This window comes from Acinonyx jubatus, chromosome C2, assembly GCF_027475565.1.
Source record: "Acinonyx jubatus isolate Ajub_Pintada_27869175 chromosome C2, VMU_Ajub_asm_v1.0, whole genome shotgun sequence".
In the NCBI taxonomy this organism is placed as follows: Eukaryota; Metazoa; Chordata; class Mammalia; order Carnivora; family Felidae; genus Acinonyx; species Acinonyx jubatus.
The window spans coordinates 82136380-82158407 of NC_069384.1; the positions used below are offsets into that span (position 1 = coordinate 82136380).

General features: G+C 38.4%; 1 protein-coding gene across 2 annotated transcripts in view; it reads left to right on the forward strand.

The window, feature by feature from the left end:
* Nucleotides 1-22028, forward strand: part of PARL (presenilin associated rhomboid like) — a 50147-nt gene that overhangs the window by 19704 nt on the left and 8415 nt on the right. The window contains exons 5-7 of one of the 2 annotated variants that reach the window (XM_015063584.3): nucleotides 9342-9437; nucleotides 10472-10621; nucleotides 12298-12368. In XM_015063584.3, the coding sequence (XP_014919070.2) occupies nucleotides 9342-9437; nucleotides 10472-10621; nucleotides 12298-12368 (317 nt within the window). The remainder of the gene's footprint in view (nucleotides 1-9341; nucleotides 9438-10471; nucleotides 10622-12297; nucleotides 12369-22028) is intronic. The other variant, XM_027061339.2, reaches the window with a different exon arrangement.

Genomic DNA, 22028 nt, shown 5'->3' on the forward strand with positions numbered 1-22028 from the left:
TGTCCAGTTTGGAATCCCTGGTTTTGACTCAATCTCAACCTGTCCCTGGGAATCCCTTTTTCAAGTGTGCTAGAGAACTGGTCTTGCTCCTTGTTTTTCCTCCCTGTTTGGTTATTTTGGGGATTTTTTTTTTTAATTTTTGGTATTAATCTTAATTACTACACAGAAATCTCCCCCCAAACTTCACATTTCTTTGAACAGTTTTTATATGTTCACTTGGTATTTGTAGGTGCATCAGATAGCATTCTTCAAGTTAGACTTGTGCCTGATGCTTTTACACTTAAGCTCGTCTCCTGTTGCGTTGATCTGCAAGGCTTTTAAACCTGTACTTGAAGTCCCTAGGCAACCTCTAAGGAGAGGATTTCCTCTACCTTTCTAGCTTTCAGACACTTGCCTGGTTTTCCTGTTAACCCAGCAGAATGCTTACTTTACTATTTGGTAAAGCTGAGAGAGAAGAACCTACCGAATTATTGTATCTGATGAAGGAGGAGACAGGAAGGAGGAGGATGGGAAGAGAAGACTGGAGAAAACAGTGCCCCGTCCATATCTATTGTCAGCTCCAAAGTTTAGGCACTGCTACCCTAGGGCCTTGACCCTTCTGCCCCAACTTCTAGAGTCTATTTTTTTTTTTTAACATTTGTTTATTTTTGAGAGAGAGAGCGAGTGTGCACGTGCACAAGCAGGAGAGGGGCAGAGTATAAAGGGAGACAGAGGATCCTAAGCAGGCTCTGTGCTGATGGTAGAGAGCCTGATGTAGGACTTAAACTCATGAGCCATGAGATCATGACCTGAGCCAAATTCAGACACTTAGCCTACTGAGCTACCCAGGTGCCCCTAAAGTCTGTTTTTCCTTTGCTTTCTGCTTCTACCAGGATTACTTTATTTTTTAGTTTCAGTTTTCTTTCCCCTTATACTTTCAAAGATTTTGAGCTATACTTCCTAGACTAAGGTCTGCTTCCCTGTTCCTAAAGTTGTTCATAAGGCAGTGTTTACTTGGTCTTCTAGTTAATCTTAACCTTTTAATTTGTCACTGTTTTTCCTGAAACTCGTGGTTTCTCAGTCTTCAGACAAGTTATTTTTATAGAGTAAAGAAAAAACTAATGGTTGAGTGCCAGTTAGGCTTCAAGTACTAGGATAGGTACTTTACATACATACTGTTATCCTTATTATTAGTCTTCATTGAAAGAGCCCTGTTAGTGGTGTCCTTATTGTTCAGAATGGGTAACTGAGGCTCAGAGAGGTTAAATAACTTGTCTGATACCACACAGTTTTAGCTGGAGATGGGGAACACACTCCCTTCTTAGTTTAAATAATAGACTTTTGATTACGTCTTTTCACTTTCAACTATAGCAGATCATCACTAAATTACCTTTCTGGTGAACCACACTGCCTACTCCCATCCCAGGTATTTGGGTGTTTATTGACAGCCCAAATTGCAGCAAATTGTCCCGAAATGGCAGGCTGGCATAGGATGGCTGGGATAAAAGGGAGCCGTTTTTTGGCTACTTAGATTAGTCTTTGCCATTGTAAAATGAATAAATGTGCATGTAAACAGATTAAAATAGTGGTAAAGAATATATAAAGTGAAAAATAAGTCTTTCTCACTGTAGACTTCCAGTGATGCAGTTTCTGTCCCCATAACAACCACTCCTTTTTAGTTAAACTTGTATGTTCTATTAAAGCATCTATTTTTTTTAAATTTTTTTCTTTTTAACATTCATTTTTGAGAGGTAGAGCACAAGTGGGGGAGAGTCAGAGAGAGAGAGACATAGAATCTAAAGCAGGCTCCAGGCTCTGAGCTGTCAGCACAGAGCCCAACGCGGAGCTCGGATCCACAAACCGTAAGATGACCTGAGCCGAAGTCAGACGCTTAACCGACTGAGTCACCCAGGCGCCCTAAGCATCTGTTTCTAAATAGGCATTTATACTTCTCTGCACCTTTTTTTTATTCCCTTGATATTTTAAAGGACATTGTATCAATACAAGTAGGTCTATTGCTTCTTTATATTTTATTGAGGTATAATGTGCATAGAAAAACATGCACATTTCAGATGTACAACTAATTTTCACAAACTGAGTACATCCATGTAATTAGCACCCGATCAAGAAATGGAAATTACCAGCACCTTGGGCTCAGAATGTTCTTTTTTAATAACATTGTAGTAATTCATGGAAATGAATATTATGTAGCAAGTCTTTTATTAATGGATTTTTAATAGGTTATAGTCTTCTATATTCACTGCAGTGAATATCCTTATATAGAGATATTTGTACTCTTTTGCAAGTTCATTTTTAGGATGAGTTACTGGAAATAGATTTGCTGGGTCAGAGTATTTATGTTTAAAATTTTACGTATTGTCAAAGTTGTCTTGAAGTTGTATACCAATGTAAACATCCTCCATTAACATACAGAGTTTAAATAAGTCCTTTATTTCTAAAAGTTGCTCACAGAGGAGGTTACATATTCTCATCTGCAGGGAGGGTGCAGAGAAATAACCCCTTTTGTGGTTAGTTTGTAAAGGTCTTTGTCTCCCTTATTGTGGATTTGCCCTATTCTTTTCATCTACCCCTATCAGTTTCTATTTGTCTCCCGGCAGGAGGATTGAAGATGGGTGGTCTTTCTGGATTTTCTTTTGACTCTAGAAGGCTGTGGGACCAGTCCTTAACTAGTTTTGTCCATACTGCCCAGGAAGAGAAATTGTAGTCACTGTGTGAAACCAACAGGATGATCCCTGTGCCTATAGTCCTGGTTCCTAGGGAACCTGAGGTAGGGGCCACTTGAGTTCAGTTCTTTGGTTGTCATGGTTGTATATACGAGTCAGTGTCTGGACTGGCCAGGTTTAGCTTCCTTCAGATAGAGAAGCTGTGGAGTGGTGAGCTGGCCCACCTCATCAGCAGAGGGGATCCTGTACTTAGCTACTGAACCCCAAGTGGGATAGTGGGTCCTTTTTTAGGAAAAGAGAAAAAAAAGGTTGTACTGCCTTCGTTGGGCTAAGGAGGAAAATGGACTGAGATTATTGAACCAAGCAGGATTCCCAAATTAGTATATATTTCTTTTAATCAAGATATTATTCACATATCTTATAATTTGCCACATAAAAGTATGCAGTTCAAGTGGTTCTTATTGTATTCACAGTATTGTGCAACTGTCATCATCCCAGGACATTGTCATCCCGAAAAGAAACTCCATACCTATTATCAGTCACTCCCCATTCCCCTCCTCCCCTCAGCCCTAGTTAGACACTAATTTATTTTCTTTCTCTATGGATTTGCCTGTTCTGGACATTTCATATTAATGGAATCACATATGTGGCCTTTTGTGTCTGCGTTGTTCACTTAGTGTAATGCTTTCAAGGTTCACCCATGTTGTGGCATGATGTATCAGTCCTTCATTTCTTCTTGTGGCTGAATATTCCATTATGTTGTTTATTTATCTGTTGATGGACGTTTGAGTTATTTCCATTTTTTCGTTATTATAATGCTGTGGATTTTTGTGTATACGTTTTCATGTAGACATGTTGTCATTTCTTTTGCTAATATACCTTGAGTGGAGTCATAGGGTCATATGGTACTCTTTAACTTTTTTAAATTGTGGTAAAAACAAAATATACCATGTTAGCCATTTTTTTTTAAACATTTATTGATAGACAGCATGAGCATGGGAGGGGCAGGGGGGGGGGAGATACAGAATCTGAAACAGGCTCTGAAAAGTCAGATGCTTTATTGACTGAGGCACCCAGGCACCCCCATGTTAGCCATTAAGTGTACAATTCAATAGTGTTAGGTATGTTTACATTGTTATGAAACATTTGTAGAACTCTATGCCAATTACACGACTTTGCACCCCCCCCCTCCCCCGCAGGCCCTGGTAACCATCATGCCACTCTATTTTTACAAATTTGATTATATACCTTATTTAAGTAGAATCAAACAGTATTTATCTTTTTTGACTGGGTTATTTCACTTAGCATGCCCTCAGAGTTCATCCATGTTGTAGTGTGTGATAAGATTTCCTTCCTTTTTATGGCTGTTGGGTGTATCTCTTTATTCCATTGTGTGTATATATCACATTTTGTTTATGCATTCACTCATTGATAGACATTTGGGTTTCTTCTACCTCTTGGCTATTGTGAATAGTGCTACTGTGGACATGGATGTGCAAATACCTCTTTGAGACTCTGCTTTCAGTTCTTTGGGATATATACCCAGAAGTGGAATTGCTGCATTATATGGTAGTTTTATTTTTAATATTTTTGAGGAAGTTCCATACTGTTTTCCATAGTGGTTGCACCACTTTACAATCCCACCAACAGTGCATAAGAGTTCTAATTTCTCCACATCCTCACCAGCACTATTTCCTTTCCTGTTTTTTTGATAGCAGCCGTCCTAATGGGTGGGTGAGGTAACACATTGTGGTTTTGATTTGTATTTCTGTAATGGTTAATGATGTTGCACATCTCTTCATATGCTCGTTGGCTATTTGAACATTATATTTGGATAAATGTCTATTCCAGTCCTTTGCCTATCTTTATTTATTTATATTTTAATTTTTAAGTCTATTTTGAGAGAGACAGAGTGTGAGCAGGGGAGGGGCAGAGAAAGAGGGAGAATCTCAAGCAGGCTATGTGCTCCAAGTGTGAGATCATGACCTGAGCCAAAATCAAGAGTTGGTTGCTTAACCCACTGAACATAATTCAGTCCCTGTCATATTTTTGTTTTCATTCATCTCAAAGTATTTTCTGATTTCCCTTACAATTTCTTCTTTGGACCATTGGTTATTTAGGAGTGTGTTAATCTCTGCATCTTTGTGACTTTCCCTATGTCTTGTTGATTTGTAATTTCATTTCATTGTGATCAGAGAATGTAATTGTATAATTTCAGTGTTTTAAAAATTTATTGAGGTGGCTCAGTCGGTTAAACATCCAGTTCTTGATTTTGGCTCAGGTCATGATCTCATGGTTTGTGATATCAAGCCCCACTTCAGGCTCTCCTCTGTTGTCAGGCTCAGCACCAACAGATCTTGGGAATATCTCTCCCTCTCTCTGCACCACCTCCCCAAATAAATCAATAAAACTTTAAAAGGAAAAAAATTATTGAGACTTGTTTGTGGCTGAACATATGGTCTGTCCTGGATAATGTTACATGTGCTCTTGAAAAGAATGTATTGTCTTGTGTTGAGCGTTTTATAGATGTCTGTTAGGCGTAGCTGGTTTATAGCTTTGTTCAAGTCTTCTGTTTCCTTGCCAATGATCTCATCTCTTATTGCAAATACGGTATCGAAGTCTCCAACTATTATTGTTAAACTGTTTATTTCTCTTGAATTCAGTTTTTACTTCATATATTTTGGGATTCTATTGTTAGGATCATCTATGTTCTTGTTAGGCTTGTGGTGTACAAGATCCCAGGAATATATTGAGGTTTTATAAGCTCCTATGGACATCTCATTCCTCAGCTTTTCCTTTTAAGATTTTTGTTTGGTCTCTTGTTTACTCCAAATATTATCCCCCACTGCAGGTAGCCATGGACTTAAAACACTTGCCTGTAATTGTTTTTGACAAGTGCCCCCTGGAAAAAGGAATTGTGTACTTGAGCTCTCAGTCAAGTCAAATATAGACAGCCTTGCAAGTGGGGCTTCGCAGGGAAATATTATAACATCAAATAATAGTTCTTTGGGAATGACGCTTTGAAAGAGTTCCAGCTCCATTGTACTATCTCTAGTGCTTGCTAGGCTGTACGAGAAATGTGGATTGTTTTCATAGCTTATAGCTTCAACTTATAGCTGGAAAGTGGAGGATGGGACCAGGGCAAGCTAAAGTGCCCCAGAGTTGCTGTTCTTCTTGAGATTCAGCCATTTTCCTTAAATGTTGAGTTGCTGCAAGCTTTTAGCTAGTTTCCAGAACTGTGAAAAAGTTGCTTCTGACAGCTTTTTGCCAATTTTTCATTGTTTTGTGAAGGGGAGAATTTTTCAAGGTCCTTACTTCATTATTTTCATTGATGTAATCCATTGCCTCCCTTTTGGTAAAGGTAGGTGTTGAGCCAGCAGCAGTCTTAAATCAGCGGTGTCGAGCTTGTTCAAGAGTTGACTGAGTAGGGAGGAGGCAAGTGACACTCGCTCTAAATGGAGATACAAAGACCTTAAGCAGTTCTATTTCTCAAAGGGTAAGGAGGGAACCAGTATGTGAGCTTCTGCATACTAGGCACGTGTGGTATTTTGTTTAAGCCTCACTACAACTTTTGTAAGGTATACGAGGTATTTATCTTCATTTTACAAATGAAGCTGAGGTGAAGGAGATGAAATGCTTCAGACCACAAAGCTCTACTAAGTGGCATATGTAGGATTCAGACTGGAGAAGGCTGTTCCCTTTCTACCATAGTTTTCATTTATGGGTTTTCACCGTGTGACTGCTGCATTTAATTGTGCTTTCTCATTTCATCACACTCAACTGTTTAAGGTAGATTTTATTAGCCCTATCTTCCAGAAGAGAAAACTGAGGCTGAGAGGTTAGGGGCCTCTTCCCTAAGTTATAAGTAGGACAGTCAGTTCAGCTGGACTCCTTTATCCATGCCGTTAGGCAACGTGCAGTGCTGCCTCAGGCCTAGGATTACCTCACATCCTGTCCTATTCACTGGCTTCTGGGGACCCACCTGCTGTTTCCTAGATAAAGAGCCCTTTGATCTGAAATCGTAGAGTGACCAAGGTCAAAAGAAATCCTATTGGCTACCTATGTCTGTGTATAATAGAGCCCTACATTAGGAATTGTGGCTTGGCCACTGAATTTGGCTCTCTAAAAATTTATCCCTCTTACTTAGAGCCTCAGTTTTTTCATCTATAATTGGCCTTCAAAATGGGATGTGCATCAAGGAAAATAACTGCATTTTGCTTTTCTCATTTAAAATTTGTTAGTGTATTTTAGAATGAATTACAGTGATTTGTGTACATAATTTAGGTATGTATGTTCAGTTGTTTACTGATGGGATTCTTAACCGTAGACCACAGGTCTATGAAGTGAGAGTTTTTTGTTTTTTGGGTTTTTTTTAAAGTTTATTTCTGACAGAGACAGAGTGCGCATATGAGCTGGGGAGGTGCAGAGAGAGAGAGAGGGAGACACAGAATCTGAAGCAGGCTCCAGGCTCCAAGCTGTCAGCGTAGAGCCTGACACGGGGCTCGAACTCGCAAACCTTGAGATCATGGCCTGGGCCGAAGTCAGACACTTAACCGACTGAGCCACCCGGGTGCCCCTATGAAGTGAGAGTTTTAAGTACAGCGTGTTCTGGTGCTGATATTCTGTCTTAATTTACCAAAAAGGCCTCTTTGGGGTGAGAATTTGGCAATATTAACTCTTTGGCTACTGTTAACCTTGATATCTTTGGTTATCTCTCCCCTTCTCAAGGCTTTTCCCTAGTTGTAATCTCTTCAGCCAGAGACTAGACTCTGCGGTACTATGCTGCTTGCAGTTTCCAGAACTGTCTGCTGTATGTCACTGGTTTCAGAAAGTAGCCTGTGGAACATGCAGAGTAGTTGTTGCCATTTTTCAGCCTAGCAGGCAGGATCCAGGACCCCATTTTGCTTTCTTTGCAGTGTACCACAATTGGAGCAAATTGTATAGCCCCAATTATTTTCATGATCATGGCAGCCTGGGGCCAAACTCTTCTCAGGTCCTCCTTACCCTGAGATACCAGTCACTATGTACAGCAACCTAGACCTTAGAGGATTCTTTGGGTAATAAAGATGTTTAAATAAATCACTGCTCACTTTCATAGAATAAACCTGGTCTGTTCCTCTGTCTTCGGAGACTCCGCCCTTTCTCTCCCCACCTCCCTTGTTCCAGGGTTCCAGGCTCCTCATTGGGAGGTATACATAGTACTCTTACTTGCCTTCCTTGTGACCCCTTTTCCCCATCCTTTCATGAATACTGTTCCTCTCACCATCTTTGAAGGAGTTCTAGTTGGTTATTTACTGAAAATGTATAACAGCTGTCAGTCCCCACTAGTAAGACATATGATAAAATTAATGGAATCAATTCAGTTAAATACAACAAAATACCATTTCATGTGCCATGGAGAAAAAAATGTTTCTAGCTCATCTGTGACATACCACCAGTTGTAAGATGCATCCTGATTACAGATATTAAAAAGGAGATGTCTTAGAGTCTGAAAAATAATAGCTTCCTTTCCTACCTCTCAGAAGGGAGAGAAAAACTGGAGAGACTAGTAATGCCAAGGGATAGCTGAGAGCTAAAGATGTAACAGCTGGTGAGGATTATACAATGAATATCTTCTAAAATAAATCCTCTTACCAGAATGTTGCTGGAATCCATGCTTACTGTCCTTGAAGGAGTTGAAAGGGCTAGTTGCCTGCTAGCAATTCCTTTAATTAATTCAAGTAGATGAGTGCCTACTATATGGTCACGGAGTTGTGGTACATTGCAATTAGTGTGGTTTTTAAAGTTCATAGTTTTTAAGAATAACTTAGAGTTAACTATTCAGTCACATTTTAGTGAAGAAACTATCATTAAATAATAAACCTCCGTTTAGTGGTAGTTCTAGCAGCATCCGTTCTTGGAGAAAAATGAAACCGTAAACAGTTTTAAAAGCAGTTGCAAAATTCCAGATTATTCCTGAATTCTTATCTAACATGTATTTTCTCAGACAAGTGGATTTTTATTTACCCAGTTGATACGTAGGTGTTTCCATAAGTTTAAGAGGTATTTTATTCCCTATGGAAAAAGAAGCATGCTATGTAATAGAGTTTTTCTAGTCTTAGCCAGAGAACCCAATTCTGTACATTAGTTGTCTTTGGCTTGGCCATTTTCAAACAATAATTAGAGATCTGATGATTGTTGGGTACAGTGTGAACCATTCTGAAGAAATAAGGGGGCACCTGGATGTCTCAGTCAATTAAGCATCCAACTTTGGCTCAGGCCATGTTCTCACGGTTTGTGGGTTCATGACCCACATCGGGCTCTGTGCTGACAGTTCAGAGCCTGGAGCCTGCCTCGGATTCTGTGTCTCCCTCTTTCTCTGCCCCTTCCCCATTCATTTTCTCTATCTTTCCAAAAATAAACATTAAAAAAAAAAAAAGTAAAATAAGGATCTGAGCGAAGCAAGTCAGCTTCTAGAGCATTTGCAATTTTCTAGGAATTTTCTGACTATATGAAGGCATAGTTTGATACTTAAAAACATTGATTTCACTTACTTTCCCTTAGCTCACCCTCTCCCCGCCCCAAGTATATAATACTCTTACATAATTGTGGTAGAAAATCTTATTCAGGGGGACTTTTGATCAGACTTTCTTTATTCCAATTTTTAACCTCCCTAAATTATAAATCTTTATTTTGTAGGTATCATAGCTGCGAATGTTTTTGTATTCTGTTTATGGAGAGTACCTTCTCTACAGCGGACAATGATCAGATATTTCACATCCAATCCAGCCTCAAGTAAGTCTACTTATGACTTTATTTTGAGATAGAGGTAATATGAAAGAAATAAGCTTTGTGTTAACTGAAATGCTATGCAGAGGATGAGTTGCTTGTCAACAGTTGTAAATAATATCCAGAAAATAGACTATAAGCTCCCTGAGGAAAAGGACCCCATCTCTCTTAGTGTTATATCCCAAGTACCTAAAATGTGCCTTGCACATATCAGATAAGTATTATTTTTTTAATGTTTGTTATTTTGAGAGAGAGCACCAGTGGGGGAAGGGGCAGAGAGAGGGAGAAAGAGAGAGAATCCCAAGCAGTGGGATCTGACAGTGCAGAGCCTAATGGGGGGCTCAATCTCACCAACTGTGAGATCATGACCTAAGCTGAAATCAAGAGTTGGATGCCTAACTGACTGAGCCACCCAGGCGCCCCAGTAGATATGTATTTTTCAATGACGTAAGATCCGTGATCACTACAAGTTCACTCTTTGAGGAGATTATTATATACAACTTTATATCTGTACTTGAAATAATTTACTGATTCTTTTTTCTAACTAACTTTTGCCACGAGGACAAGTTGCTTTCATTGAACTGAGAATTTTTATTGGTTGCTTACTAGGTAGAAGAGAGAGATTTAAGATAACTTTTTACCACTTCGAAAAATGCTATCTTTAAAAATTTTTTTAAATGTTTATTTATATTTGAGAGAGATGGGGAGTATGAGCAGGAGAGGGACAGAGAGAGATGGAGACAGAATCTGAAGCAGGCTCCAGGCTCTGAGCTATCAGCACAGAGCCCGATGTGGGGCTTGAACTCACAAGCTGTGAAATCATGACCTGAGCTGCAGTCGGACGCTTAACAACTGAGCCACCCAGGTGCCCCAAAAAATGCTACCTTAAACCATCTTATTTAAGCTTTTGAACTGGCTCTGGTTTTGTTTCCTATGTTTGAGTTGTTTCATAATAATAATGAAAAAAATCAAAAGTAGATAATTTTTAGGTCATGGCTGTGTGTCCTATGATTACCAGACTGTTTTTCTTTCTCTTGTAGAGGTCCTTTGTTCTCCAATGTTGCTGTCAACGTTCAGTCATTTCTCCTTGTTTCACATGGCAGCAAATATGTATGTTTTGTGGAGCTTCTCCTCCAGCATAGTGAACATTCTGGGTCAAGAACAGTTCATGGCAGTGTACTTATCTGCAGGTAATAAGCTTTAATCTCAGGATCTTTTGGAGTACGAGCACGCTAACCTATCTGGAGAAGGAACAAAGGGAACGATCATAGCTGAATTCTACATATGAGGATTGTATGTAGGGAATTATACATACTGTCTGTAGAGAAGGACATCGCAGGCTGGTGGGGTTGTTGGCTTTCCTGCTTCTTGTTTCGCGATTTCTTCTTAGATTATTTAGGTATGTTTAGTTTTAAATTAGGATAGACGGGTTAAGATTTAGTGGAGAATTTGAGCATGTCGTTTTTATCTCATTAGGCCTTGGCTACTTTAGCTCAGGCCCACCGTTTTATAGATAAGTTCTTTCCAGACTTCCTGGCTGTCTCAGTCATCTGGATCTTTGTTAAATAACCTTAGGCTCATTTCCCACAGTGTGTTCAGTTTCCAGAAAGCTTTATTTTAGACCAGAGCTTTGTAATAAGATCGTCAAGAATGAGTTTTTTCTCTTTTCTGAAAGCATATATCTTAGTCTGGAGCCACTCCAGTTGTGGTCCTGGGGATATCATCGTTTCCTTATTTCAACTAGGGAGTGGTAGTAAAGGATTCCAGGTTCCTAGATGCTACTAAACTGGCAATTGGTCTGTTAAATTTTACCTCTCTGTTTGCAAAATGTATTGAATTAAAAACCACATGGCATGAAAATTCGTTTCTGAAGTCCCTTCATTTATTTTTTTTTTATTAAAAATGTTTCTTAAGTTTATTTTTTTTAGTAATCTCTACACCCAACATGGGGCTCGAACTTACAACCCTGAGGTCAAGAGTTGCATGCTCTTCACACTAAGCCAGCAAGGTGTCCCTGAAATCCCTTTATTTAAAAAACAGTACCTCATACTGTAGTCATATTGTAGTATGGAAAAAAAAGCACTTGAGAGCTTGAAGACAGAAGACCTAGTTTTACTGGATCTTATTTCTGCTACTTGCTGTGTGATACTGCAGAAAAGACCATAATAACACCTCTTTGAGGATAATGATACTCTCTCATGACAAGTGGTTGTAGAAAGGATTAAATAGACACATCTACCACAAGGCATCAAAAATGGGTGCTTAGTCATTGTTAATTAAATACCCATGTAGCTGGTCCTTCAAAACTAGAAACTGAGCAACATCTTTGGCCTGTGCCAGAAGTGTATAGTTTTTTCCCCAAGCACTAGTTGTATTGTTGTAGGTTACACATGGGTTTGTTTCAGATGATTAATTCCTGCTCTACAGGAAGTTTTTTAAAATGAGCCACATTCAGCTTAGATGACATTGGAGCCAAAGGGACTTGTAAAAGAGCATCTAGTCTAAATTGCAGCAGAGTCATTTGGCAAGCTGGGTAAAATATAGATTCCCTGGTCCCGTTCCCAAGAATCCGATTTAGTGTTTGGAGTGCAGCCCAGAGGATTCCCTGACAGTTGGTGAGTTTGAAACTAATCTCTTTTATGTTATAGATAAGGAAAGTGAGAACTGAGAGGTAAAGTGAAGGACCCTGTGTCACTCAGTAAGTTGTGTAGTTGGTCACACTTACAAAATATCTGAAGTGATAGGATAAGTATTCATACCTGCACCTTGTACTAATCCAGGTGGAAATCCAACATTGTTAGTCTCTGTGGGGTGGAAACCATTTTTATACTACACTAAAATTATTGAAATGTGACTTATTTCTCAGGCGTTATTTCCAATTTTGTCAGTTATGTGTGTAAAGTCGCGACAGGAAGATATGGACCATCACTTGGTGCAGTAAGTATTTGTAATGTAAATTTTCTTAATTTAGTCTTTAACTTCATTTTGAAATAATTTTAGACTTATGGAAAAGTCCAAAATTATTACAAAGAGTTCTTATATACCCTTTACCCTACTGTTAAGTACACAGTAGAATGATCAAAGACAGGAAGTTAACATTGAAACAATACTAACTAATCTGTGTCTAATTTGTCTAATTTAGAATTTATAGAGTCTTGGGGCACCTGGGTGGCTCAGTCGGTTGAGTGTCCGACTCTTGATTTTGGCTCAGGTCATGATCTCATGGTTTGTGGGTTCGAGCCCTGTGTTGGGCTCCATGTGGGCAGTGTGGAGCCTGCCTCAGATTCTCTGTTCCCCCCTCTCTCTGCCCTTCCCCCACTTGCGCTGTCTCTGTCTCAAAATAATAAAGTATTTACAATACTTTATTATAATAAAAAATTTAAAAAATAGAATTTATGGAGCCTTGTAAACTTCAGGCTATAGCTTTTAACCGTTGGTCATTTACATATACTGTACTTACTAGAACAGACTACAAATCAAGAGCATAGTCAGAACAGTGGGTATCCATTCCTCAAAACCAGACAGCCTAATCGAGCATTGGAAAATTCTCAATAATTACAGATTTGAATCTGGTACTATATCCTCTGTTTAGTCACTATTTGAGTGTCTTCTGTGCAGATTAGACTAGTAGGCACTGTAGTAGAAACTGGGGATATACCAGTGAGCAAGATGATCACAATTCTCTTCCTGAGCTATGTTCTGGATGCTTAAACAGAAAAAGTGTTGTGTTTTTTGTTTTTTTAGTTTAATGGAAATTTCTAGGCACATGGAAATCTTTGTATAACATCTCTCTAAAGACTACACATTCATTTTGTACATGTTTAAACACTAATGCACTTAAATATATTCAGATAGAGAGTTTCATATTTAAAGAAACTAAGAAGGTTTTGGAAGAGAATTCTTATGTAATCATCCCATAATGTGTATGTTCCTCAGATTTGTGCATACTTAATTGTCCTTTTTTTTATACTTAAATTTCCTAATGAAACCTGTATCTTGTCCTGTCACCTACGTGATTTCTTAAGCCCCCGTTTTTTCCTTCATGGAATGTTTTATATACAAGATTTGGTGCTGGTGTAATTTACGTATTTCAAATCTTTTACCTCATTCACCGCCTAAGCACCTGTTATGTGAAGGCAATGAAGACCACGCTAAAAGGGCTAAAAGTCTCTAGAGGACTTCAGGGGTTCTGAGAGTAGGGATACTTTTTTCATTAAATGAGAGGATCTTGGAGGGCATTTTGATGTGCTACAGGTGTTACTCTCATTTTGCAGATAAGAAACTAAAGTCCAAGATGAGAAGAGTGTGACAGATGGTATTTGGAATTAGGCTGGGTTTGAATCCAGCTCTGCCACTTATCTGTGACTTCTAAGACATATTACCAACCCTCTCTGTTTTTCTGTATAAAATGGGGACAATACATCTCTTTCTGACCTGCAGTGCAAGTGTGTTTAGATGGCCTAGCATAATAAGGAGCATGTACTAAAAAACGTGGTAGTGGTAGTTCCTGTTCAGTCATCAAAATTTTGTAGAGCCATGTCAGAATAAAATTATTATCCCCAAATATTTTCATTCATTCTTAGTTAAAATTAAAACTAAGTCACTAGGTATAATAATATTTTTAATGAGAAATCTAGAAACAAATACTGTTGACAAAGTTATGTTAGAAAATACGAAGTATTGGTCTTACTGGCTTCCTCGTAATCCTGTGTTAAAGGATGAAGGGCTAAAGAATATTTGTCAGTTGACATATTGGCATTAGGGAGCAAGAATACTGGATTTTGGTAAGGGTTTTATTTAGTTAGAGCTCTGGATGTTCTGGATCTCATTTAAAAATTGTTTCTTGGGGCACCTGGGTGGCTCAGTCGGTTGAGCTTCTGACTTCGGCTCAGGTCAAGATCTCACGGTCTGTGAGTTTGAGCCCCGCGTCGGGCTCTGTGCTGACAGGTCAGAGCCTGGAGCCCGTGCAGATTCTGTGTCTCCCTCTCTCTCTGACCCTCCCCCACTCATGCTCTGTCTCTCTCTGTCTCAAAAATAAATAAACATTAAAAATAAATTAAAAAAACAACAACAAAGGGACACCTGTGCCCCTATGTTTATAAAAATAAATAAATAAATTAAATAAAATAAATAAAAAAATAAAAATTGTTTCTTAGTTATTGGTAGGAAGCTTTAACCTGCTTTTAAAAAAATTATTTTTTGTGAAATGTAACCCTTAATTTTGAGATGGCAAAGATCAATGAAATGTTTGCGGTAGGAAACAGCATTTGTTAAAATGTTAGAGATGTGTTTTTGCTTGACGTATATCACAGGCCAAATTGAAGCTTGCTTAACATACAATAACTTGCTTACTGTAACTTCATTGATTTAAGTATCACTGATTTAACCTGTTCTTAAACTGAATTCTCTAAGTCAGGAAAGTATCTTTAGTCTCTTCTTACAGCATTGCAAGTAAAATGGTCACTAGAATAGATTCATTTGGAATTCCTTTTTTATTTATCGTGTTTGGAGTATGTCTCTTGTATAACTTTCTTAGTGGCTTTTCCAATATCTGTACTTCAGTTATCACAGTCTGCTGGTGGGAGTGTCATTTTACCAGTTTGAAGTGAACCTTACCTCCCTTTTCATCCCTGTGTCCTCCCCAAATTATAATATATAATTGTCTTAAATATTTCCACTGCGCGCATTTAGAATATTGGCTACTGTTATTATCATTTGTGCTTCAACCATTAAACATCATTTAGAAAATTCCAAGGGAGGAAAAGTCTGTTGTCTGTATGCATAATTTTTCTTCTTCTCCATTGTTCTTCTTTCTTGATGTTTCAAGATTCTTCCTTCTATCATTTCCTTTTTATTTAGAGAATTTTCTTTAGCCATTCTTTTAGGTAGGTATGACAAATTCTCTTTAAGTTTTTCTTGGAGAATGTCTTGATTTTCCGCTTCATTTCTGAAGGATATTTTCACTGGATAAAAAAGATTCCAGGCTGACTTTTCTTTTGGCACTTGAAAAATGTTGTGCCACTTCTTTTTGGCCTCCATAGTCTTTGAAGAGAAATCCTTTGTTGTTCAAATAGCTGGACTTCAGATCATGATCTCACTGCCCCCATCAGACTCTTTGCTGACAGCTCAGAGCGTGGAGCCTGCTTGGGATTCTGTCTCTCCTGCTCATTCTACCCCCTACCTCCCTTCTCTCTCTCACAAGAATAAACAAACATTAAAAAATATATATAGCTTTTCCCCTGTAGGTAAGGTGGTGTTGATCTCTCTGAAGATTTTTTGCTTTGTCTTTAGTTTTCAGAAGTTTGACCCTGTTGTCATGGATCTCTTTATGTTGATCTTGTTTGGAGTTTGCTCAGCTTCTTGAAACTAGAGGTTTATGTCTTTGGGGAAATTTTCACCTGTTATTTCTTTGAATGCTTTTTCAGCCTCACCCTTCTTTTCTTTGGAACTATGATGAACATGATGTTAATATAATCTCTAGGGTCTCTGAAATTCAGTTAATTTTTTTTAAGTCTGTCTTTTTGTAGTCCAGATTGGGTAGTTGCTACTCTGTTTCAAGTTCACTGATTATTTTCTTTGTCCTTTCCATTCTGTTTGGGCCCTATTGTTTTTATTTAGGTTATTGTATTTTTCAGTTCTAAATTTTACATTGTTCTTGGTATCTTCTGTTTGGGCCTTTCTGTTTCTGTGCTATTTTTTCACTTGTTTCAAGCATGCTTGTAACTACTTATTAAAGCATTTTTATGATTGCTGCTTTAAAATACGTGTCAGACAGTTTTAATATCGCTGTGTCATCTTGTTTCTGTTGTCTTATTCAGGTTGAGGTTTTTCTGGTTCTTGGTATGTTGAGTGATTTTTAAATGAGACGTGGACATTTTGGATATTATGAAACCTTGAATCTTATTTAAATCTGTTCATGAGGCTGCCCCTGCCACTGCGTTGATGAGGGGAAGTTTGACCATTACTGTCTGGTGAGGTGGAAGTCCAGGTTCTTTACTCAGCCTCTTTTGATAGCTAGGGTACAAGGACTCTGGTTACTAGGAGGCAGGACTTGGAGTTCTGGAAGTTCAGTCTCCTATGTAGACCTTTCCTGGCTAGGAGGAACAGGGTGCCTTGTTACTGCTGCCCACATGACCTCCACTGACACTACCCCGTCAGCGGTATCATGATGCCTCGTTGCCATCTGCAAGGGTAGAAGTCTAGGCTCTCCACTCAGCCTTTGTTGATGGGGATTGGGCTGCAAGCTTTTCTGTTGTTTGGCTGGAGTAGAGTGGTTATTATCTAAAAGCTGACTGTCTTGCTAGGCTACCCTTTCTTGGTCCTTTGGCTAGAGAGAGCATTTTGGGGGATGGGGATAGACCTATTATGTCTGAGTTCATTGGGATTTCCAGGTCATGAGCTTCTCCAGAGCCAAGTCTGAGCTGTATGAGGCCAAAAGAAAACCCAGGGGACTCACCACTGTGTCATTCCTTGGATCCCAGGGTTCCTTAGCCACTCTCCTTTTCTTTCTCAGCCTTTCAGAGTTGTCTTATGTTTGTTTTACATGTAGTGCCAAGGTTTTTGGCTGTACTTATGGAAGCACAAAACCCCTTAGAGTAAATTCATTTAAAATTTATGGTGCAAAAAGAAATCATACATGTAAACGATATGATATGAAGATTATATAGATATAGGAAATTATTTATGAAAATTACTTACTTATGAAATAAGTAAAAAAATTGTAGGCATATGTTGATTGCAAGTACATAACCAGTGTACATAAATTGTTGGTGGAGAATAAAAGATCTTCATCTCTAACCAAGGAGGCAGGTGTCTAGAGTCTGTGTGAGTTGGGGTTAATAACTCCCTGAGATTGTACCTAAAACATATATGAATGTGAAATTTTTCTGAGGAGAAAGGGTCCCTGTTCACTGTATTTTTAAATGCCCTTGACTAGAAAAGGTTAAAAAAAAAAAATAGGGGCACTTGGGTAGCTCAGTTGGTTGAGCATCTGACTCTTGATTTCGGCGGGGGTTATGATCCCAGGGTCATGGGGTTGAGTAACTGTGTCAGGCTCCATGCTGAGAGTGGATATTCTCTCTCAAAATAAAAACTAGAAAGAAAGAGAGGCGCACTTGGGTGGCTTCATCAGTTAAGTGTTCACCTTTGGCTGAGGTCATGACCTTGGATTTGTGAGTTCGAGCCCTGCGTTGGGCTCTGTGCTGCCAGTGTGGAAGCCTGTCGGGGATTCTCTCTCTCCCTCTTACTGCCTCTCCCACACTCTCTCTGTCAAAATAAATAAACTTGAAGGAAGGAAGGAAAGGAAAAGAAAGAGAATGAATGAATGAATGAATCTGTGCATGGAGGTAGGCCCAAACATTTGTCAAAAAAGGAAGTTGGGATTTATTCAGATACATAAATGTTTACATTTGTGTAGGTAAAAGTCACTTTGAGAAAATTCTAGGACAATGGAACTGCCTTCTATCTTTAAAATAATGTATAAGAACAATAAGATATAGTTAGAGAAACTGGCTTTACATAGAAATGCACAGTAATGAGAATTTTCTTTCATACTAAAATATCTGTAATGAGCATTTTAGATGGAGAGCATAATCATCTATGGAGAAATAATGTAGAGGCACCTAACAGAATTTTAATGTTCTTCTTTCACGTCAAGCAGTCAAACTCTGTTGGCTTCATTTGAGGGAAAGTGTAATTTTATTGGGTTTTTTCCCTCTCAGAAAATAAGGTTTCAGCTTGATTTGTTTGGAGTTTCATTGAATTGACATTTAAAAAAAAATTTTTTTTTTTAATGTTTATTTATTTTTGAGACAGAGACAGAGCATGAACGGGGGAGGGTCAGAGAGAGGGAGACACAGAATCTGAAGTAGGCTCCAGGCTCTGAGCTGTCAGCACAGAACCCGACATGGGCTCGAACTCATAAACCGCGAGATCATGACTTGAGCCGAAGTCGACCGCTTAACCGACTGAACCACCCAGGCGCCCCTCATTGAATTGACATTTTTAGTTTGTTTAAAAATAAACCTAGGATACTAGAGTTGTTTGTATGCAATAAAACCTGGAAGGTGATGAGCTACTGTTCACTCCAACTTTACAATTCTTAGTGACATTGACATCTACTGTGCTTAATATTAATATAGCATGTGCTGATAGTTTTGGGGGGCAGATATTGATGTTCTAGGCAGAACAGATCTTTCAGAATAAATATAAATATGGCCAGTATAAAATGTTGTACCATGACCCAGCAAGTTTGTGAGGAAACAAACCTGCAATCTTCTGATGTGGTTCTGATATCCTGAAAATTTGCTGTGAACCCGTTTAGGACCTGGAGTAGGGAACCAGGGAAAGGTGAACAAGTTATGGAGGCTGTGTATGTGCATATGTGTGTTTCCATACAACCAGTAATCTCCCTGTTAAGGGAAGTCAGGATTTTGGAAGAACCTTGTGTGTTACAGTTAGACTTGTACAGAAGCCAATTTGGTCCAATATGCAGTAGCAGAGAGTTGATCTTAAATATAGAAAATAGAATGCTGGGAGTGTCTGGCTGGCTCAGTTGGTGAAGCATGTGACCCTTGGTCTCAGGGTTGTGAGTTTGAGCCCCACATTGGGTGTAGAGATTACTTAAAAATTAAAAAAAATAAGATAGAATTCTGACTCCTAACCCCCACTGCATAATTGCAGGTACCACCACCACCTGCCTTTACTATGCAGTTGAGGTTATTGTTTCCTTGTTGGTCTTAGCAGTTTTTCAGCCCAAGGACTAGGTTTTTTTTTTAATATTTAAATATTTTTATTTAGTTATTTAAATCCAGGTTAGTTAACATATAGAGCACTAGGGTTTTTTTTTTTTTTTTTTTTTTTTTTTTTTGTCTACTTACCTTCACTGAGATCTTTGGTTTTCCTCCCAAGGGATACTCATACTGTCTTTCCGTCCTGCAGGTATCCCAGCCCATTCCTGGGAATGCAGCCTGAGCAGGTTTCCCTGTTTGGGTCAGTTGGCAACTGTGTATTAGGGATTTGGGATATCTGGGATCCCTGGGACCCCTAACACTTTAAAGTATTAGTAATTACTAAAATGTCACATAATCCTGTGTTTTGAGTCAACCCTTTGTACAAATGGTGGTTAAGAGTGGTAGATGCTAGGGGCGCCTAGCTAGGTAGATGCTAGGTGGCTCGGTCAGTTGAGGTCTGACTGTTGGTTTCTGCTCAGGTCATGGTCTTGCAGTTGTAGGATCAAGCCTCTTGTCGGGCTGTGCACTGACAGTGTGGAGCCTGCTTGGGATTCTCTCTCTCCCCCACTCTGCCTTCCCCCACCAAATAAATATTAAAAAATTTAAAAAAGAGATGCTATTTTTTCAGAAATAGCATTTTTAATACAAAAATGTAGGAACCTTTCCTTTTATTTATAGGGGTAATCAGTTATAGGACACCTTTTATAAAAATCATTCTTCTCTTAGATGTCTTTTTTAACATCCTCCTTAGAAATTATTTATTTATGTATTTATTTAAAGTTTATTTATTTTGAGAGCAAACATGAGGCAGAGAGAGAGGGAGAGAGAGAGGATCCAAAGCAGGCTATGTGCTGTCAGCACAGAGCCCAATACGGGACTTGAACTCATGAACAGTGAGATCATGACTTGAGCTGAAATCAAGAGTTGGATGCCTAACCGACTGAGATACCCAGGAGCCCCAGAAATAATTCAAATCTTACAGAAAATTTTCAGTACAAAGGACTTCTAAGTCTTTTAAAAAATAAAATCACTAGGGTTTACTGAGGTATAGCTGACATGGAAAAAACTGCACATATTTAAAGTTTACCATTTCAGGACGCCTGGGTGATGCAGTGGGTTGAGCGTCTGCCTTCAGGTTATGATCTTGCCGTTTGTGAGTTTGAGTCCCACATTGGGCTCTCTGCTGTCAGCACAGAGCCCTCTTCAGATCCTCTGTCCTTCCCCCTCGCTGCACACTCTCTCTCTCTCTGAAAAAAATAAACATTTAAAAGATAAAGTTTATAATTTGGAAAGCTTGGACGTGTGGATCAAGATAATGAATACAGTCATCATCCCTGAAAGTTTCCTGGTGCTCCTCTGTAGTCCCTTCTTCCTGCTTCTAACCCCTTCCTGGGCAACAGCTTCTCTACTTTGTTATGATAATTTCATTTGTACTTATTTTCTAGAGTTTAGTATTAATGGAATCATGCAGCATATACTTCTTTTTGTTACTGTTCTGGCTTCCATTACTCTAGTTATTTTGAAATTCATCCATGAAGTTGTGTATATCAGTCTGTTCTTTTGTATGAGCGAATAATGTTCCATTATTTGGATATGCCAGAATATGTATATCCATTCACCTGGTGGACATTTGGGTTTCTAGTTTTAACTGTTACCAAAAAAAGCTGTTGTGAACGTTTGTGTATAACTGTTTGTGTGCTTTCATGTGTCTTGGAATGGGCAGATCGTAATGGTAAATAAGTATTTAACTTTTAAGGAATTTCCCAGCAATTTTCCAGAGTGATTATAGAATTTACTTTCCCATCAGCAGCATGCGAGATTTTCAGTTTCTCCACATCCTCACCAACACTTGGAATGGTCAGTCTTTTTAGTTTGTAATCAGTATGTACTGATACCTGTGTAGTTTTAATTTTTGTTTCCTGACTCATCTTTTCATGTGCTTACTTGCTATTCATATATCTTCTCTGAAGTGTTCAAATATTTTGCCCAGTTAAAAAAAGATTTTAATTATTTTCCTTTACATAGTCTGGATACAAGTCCTTTATCAGATTTTTGAGATGCAGATATTTTCTTTTAGCCTATATTTTGCCTTTTCTCAACAGTGTCATTTGAAGACTGTAAGTTTTTAATTTATATGAAGTTTGATTTATTAATTTTTTTCTCACAGATCATCCTTTTTGGTCTCATAACTGAAATCTTTGCCTAACTTAAGGTCGCAAAGAGTTTTTTCCTATGGCTTCTTTAGAAGTTTTTATTGTAGCTTTCACACTAGGTCTTTGTGTCACTTTGAAAGTGCAGCAAAATGCTCTTGAACTACATTCACCAGTTTTTAACGTTTTGTCACATTTCACTTACTGTTTTCTCTATTCACGCTTTTTTTTTTCTGAACTGTTTGCAAGTAGGTTGCATATATGATGCCCTTTTACCCCTAAAATACTTAAGTGTATATTTCTGAGAATACGAATATTTTACTCTTTCCAGTTATCAAGTTCAAGAAATTTAATATTGATATAATACTTTAACTTATTAACATATTCCAGTTTTGTCAGTTGTCCCAGTAATGTCCTTTGTAGTTATTTTTCCCCCTCTAAGATCATGTATTACATACAGAGGTTATGTTCCTCTGGTCTCCTAAAAGCTGGAACATTTCCTTCCTTAGCCATTTTTGTTAATTGAGGTATAATTGCCATAACATTGTATTAGTTTCAGGTATACAACCTAATGATTCGCTATTTGTATATATTGCAAAATGGTCACCAGAGGTAATCTAGTTAACATAGTTAACAATAAGACTGTCGCTGTGTATAGTTAATAAAATTTTTTTTCCTTGTGATAAGAACTTTTAAGATTTATTCTCTTAGCTTTC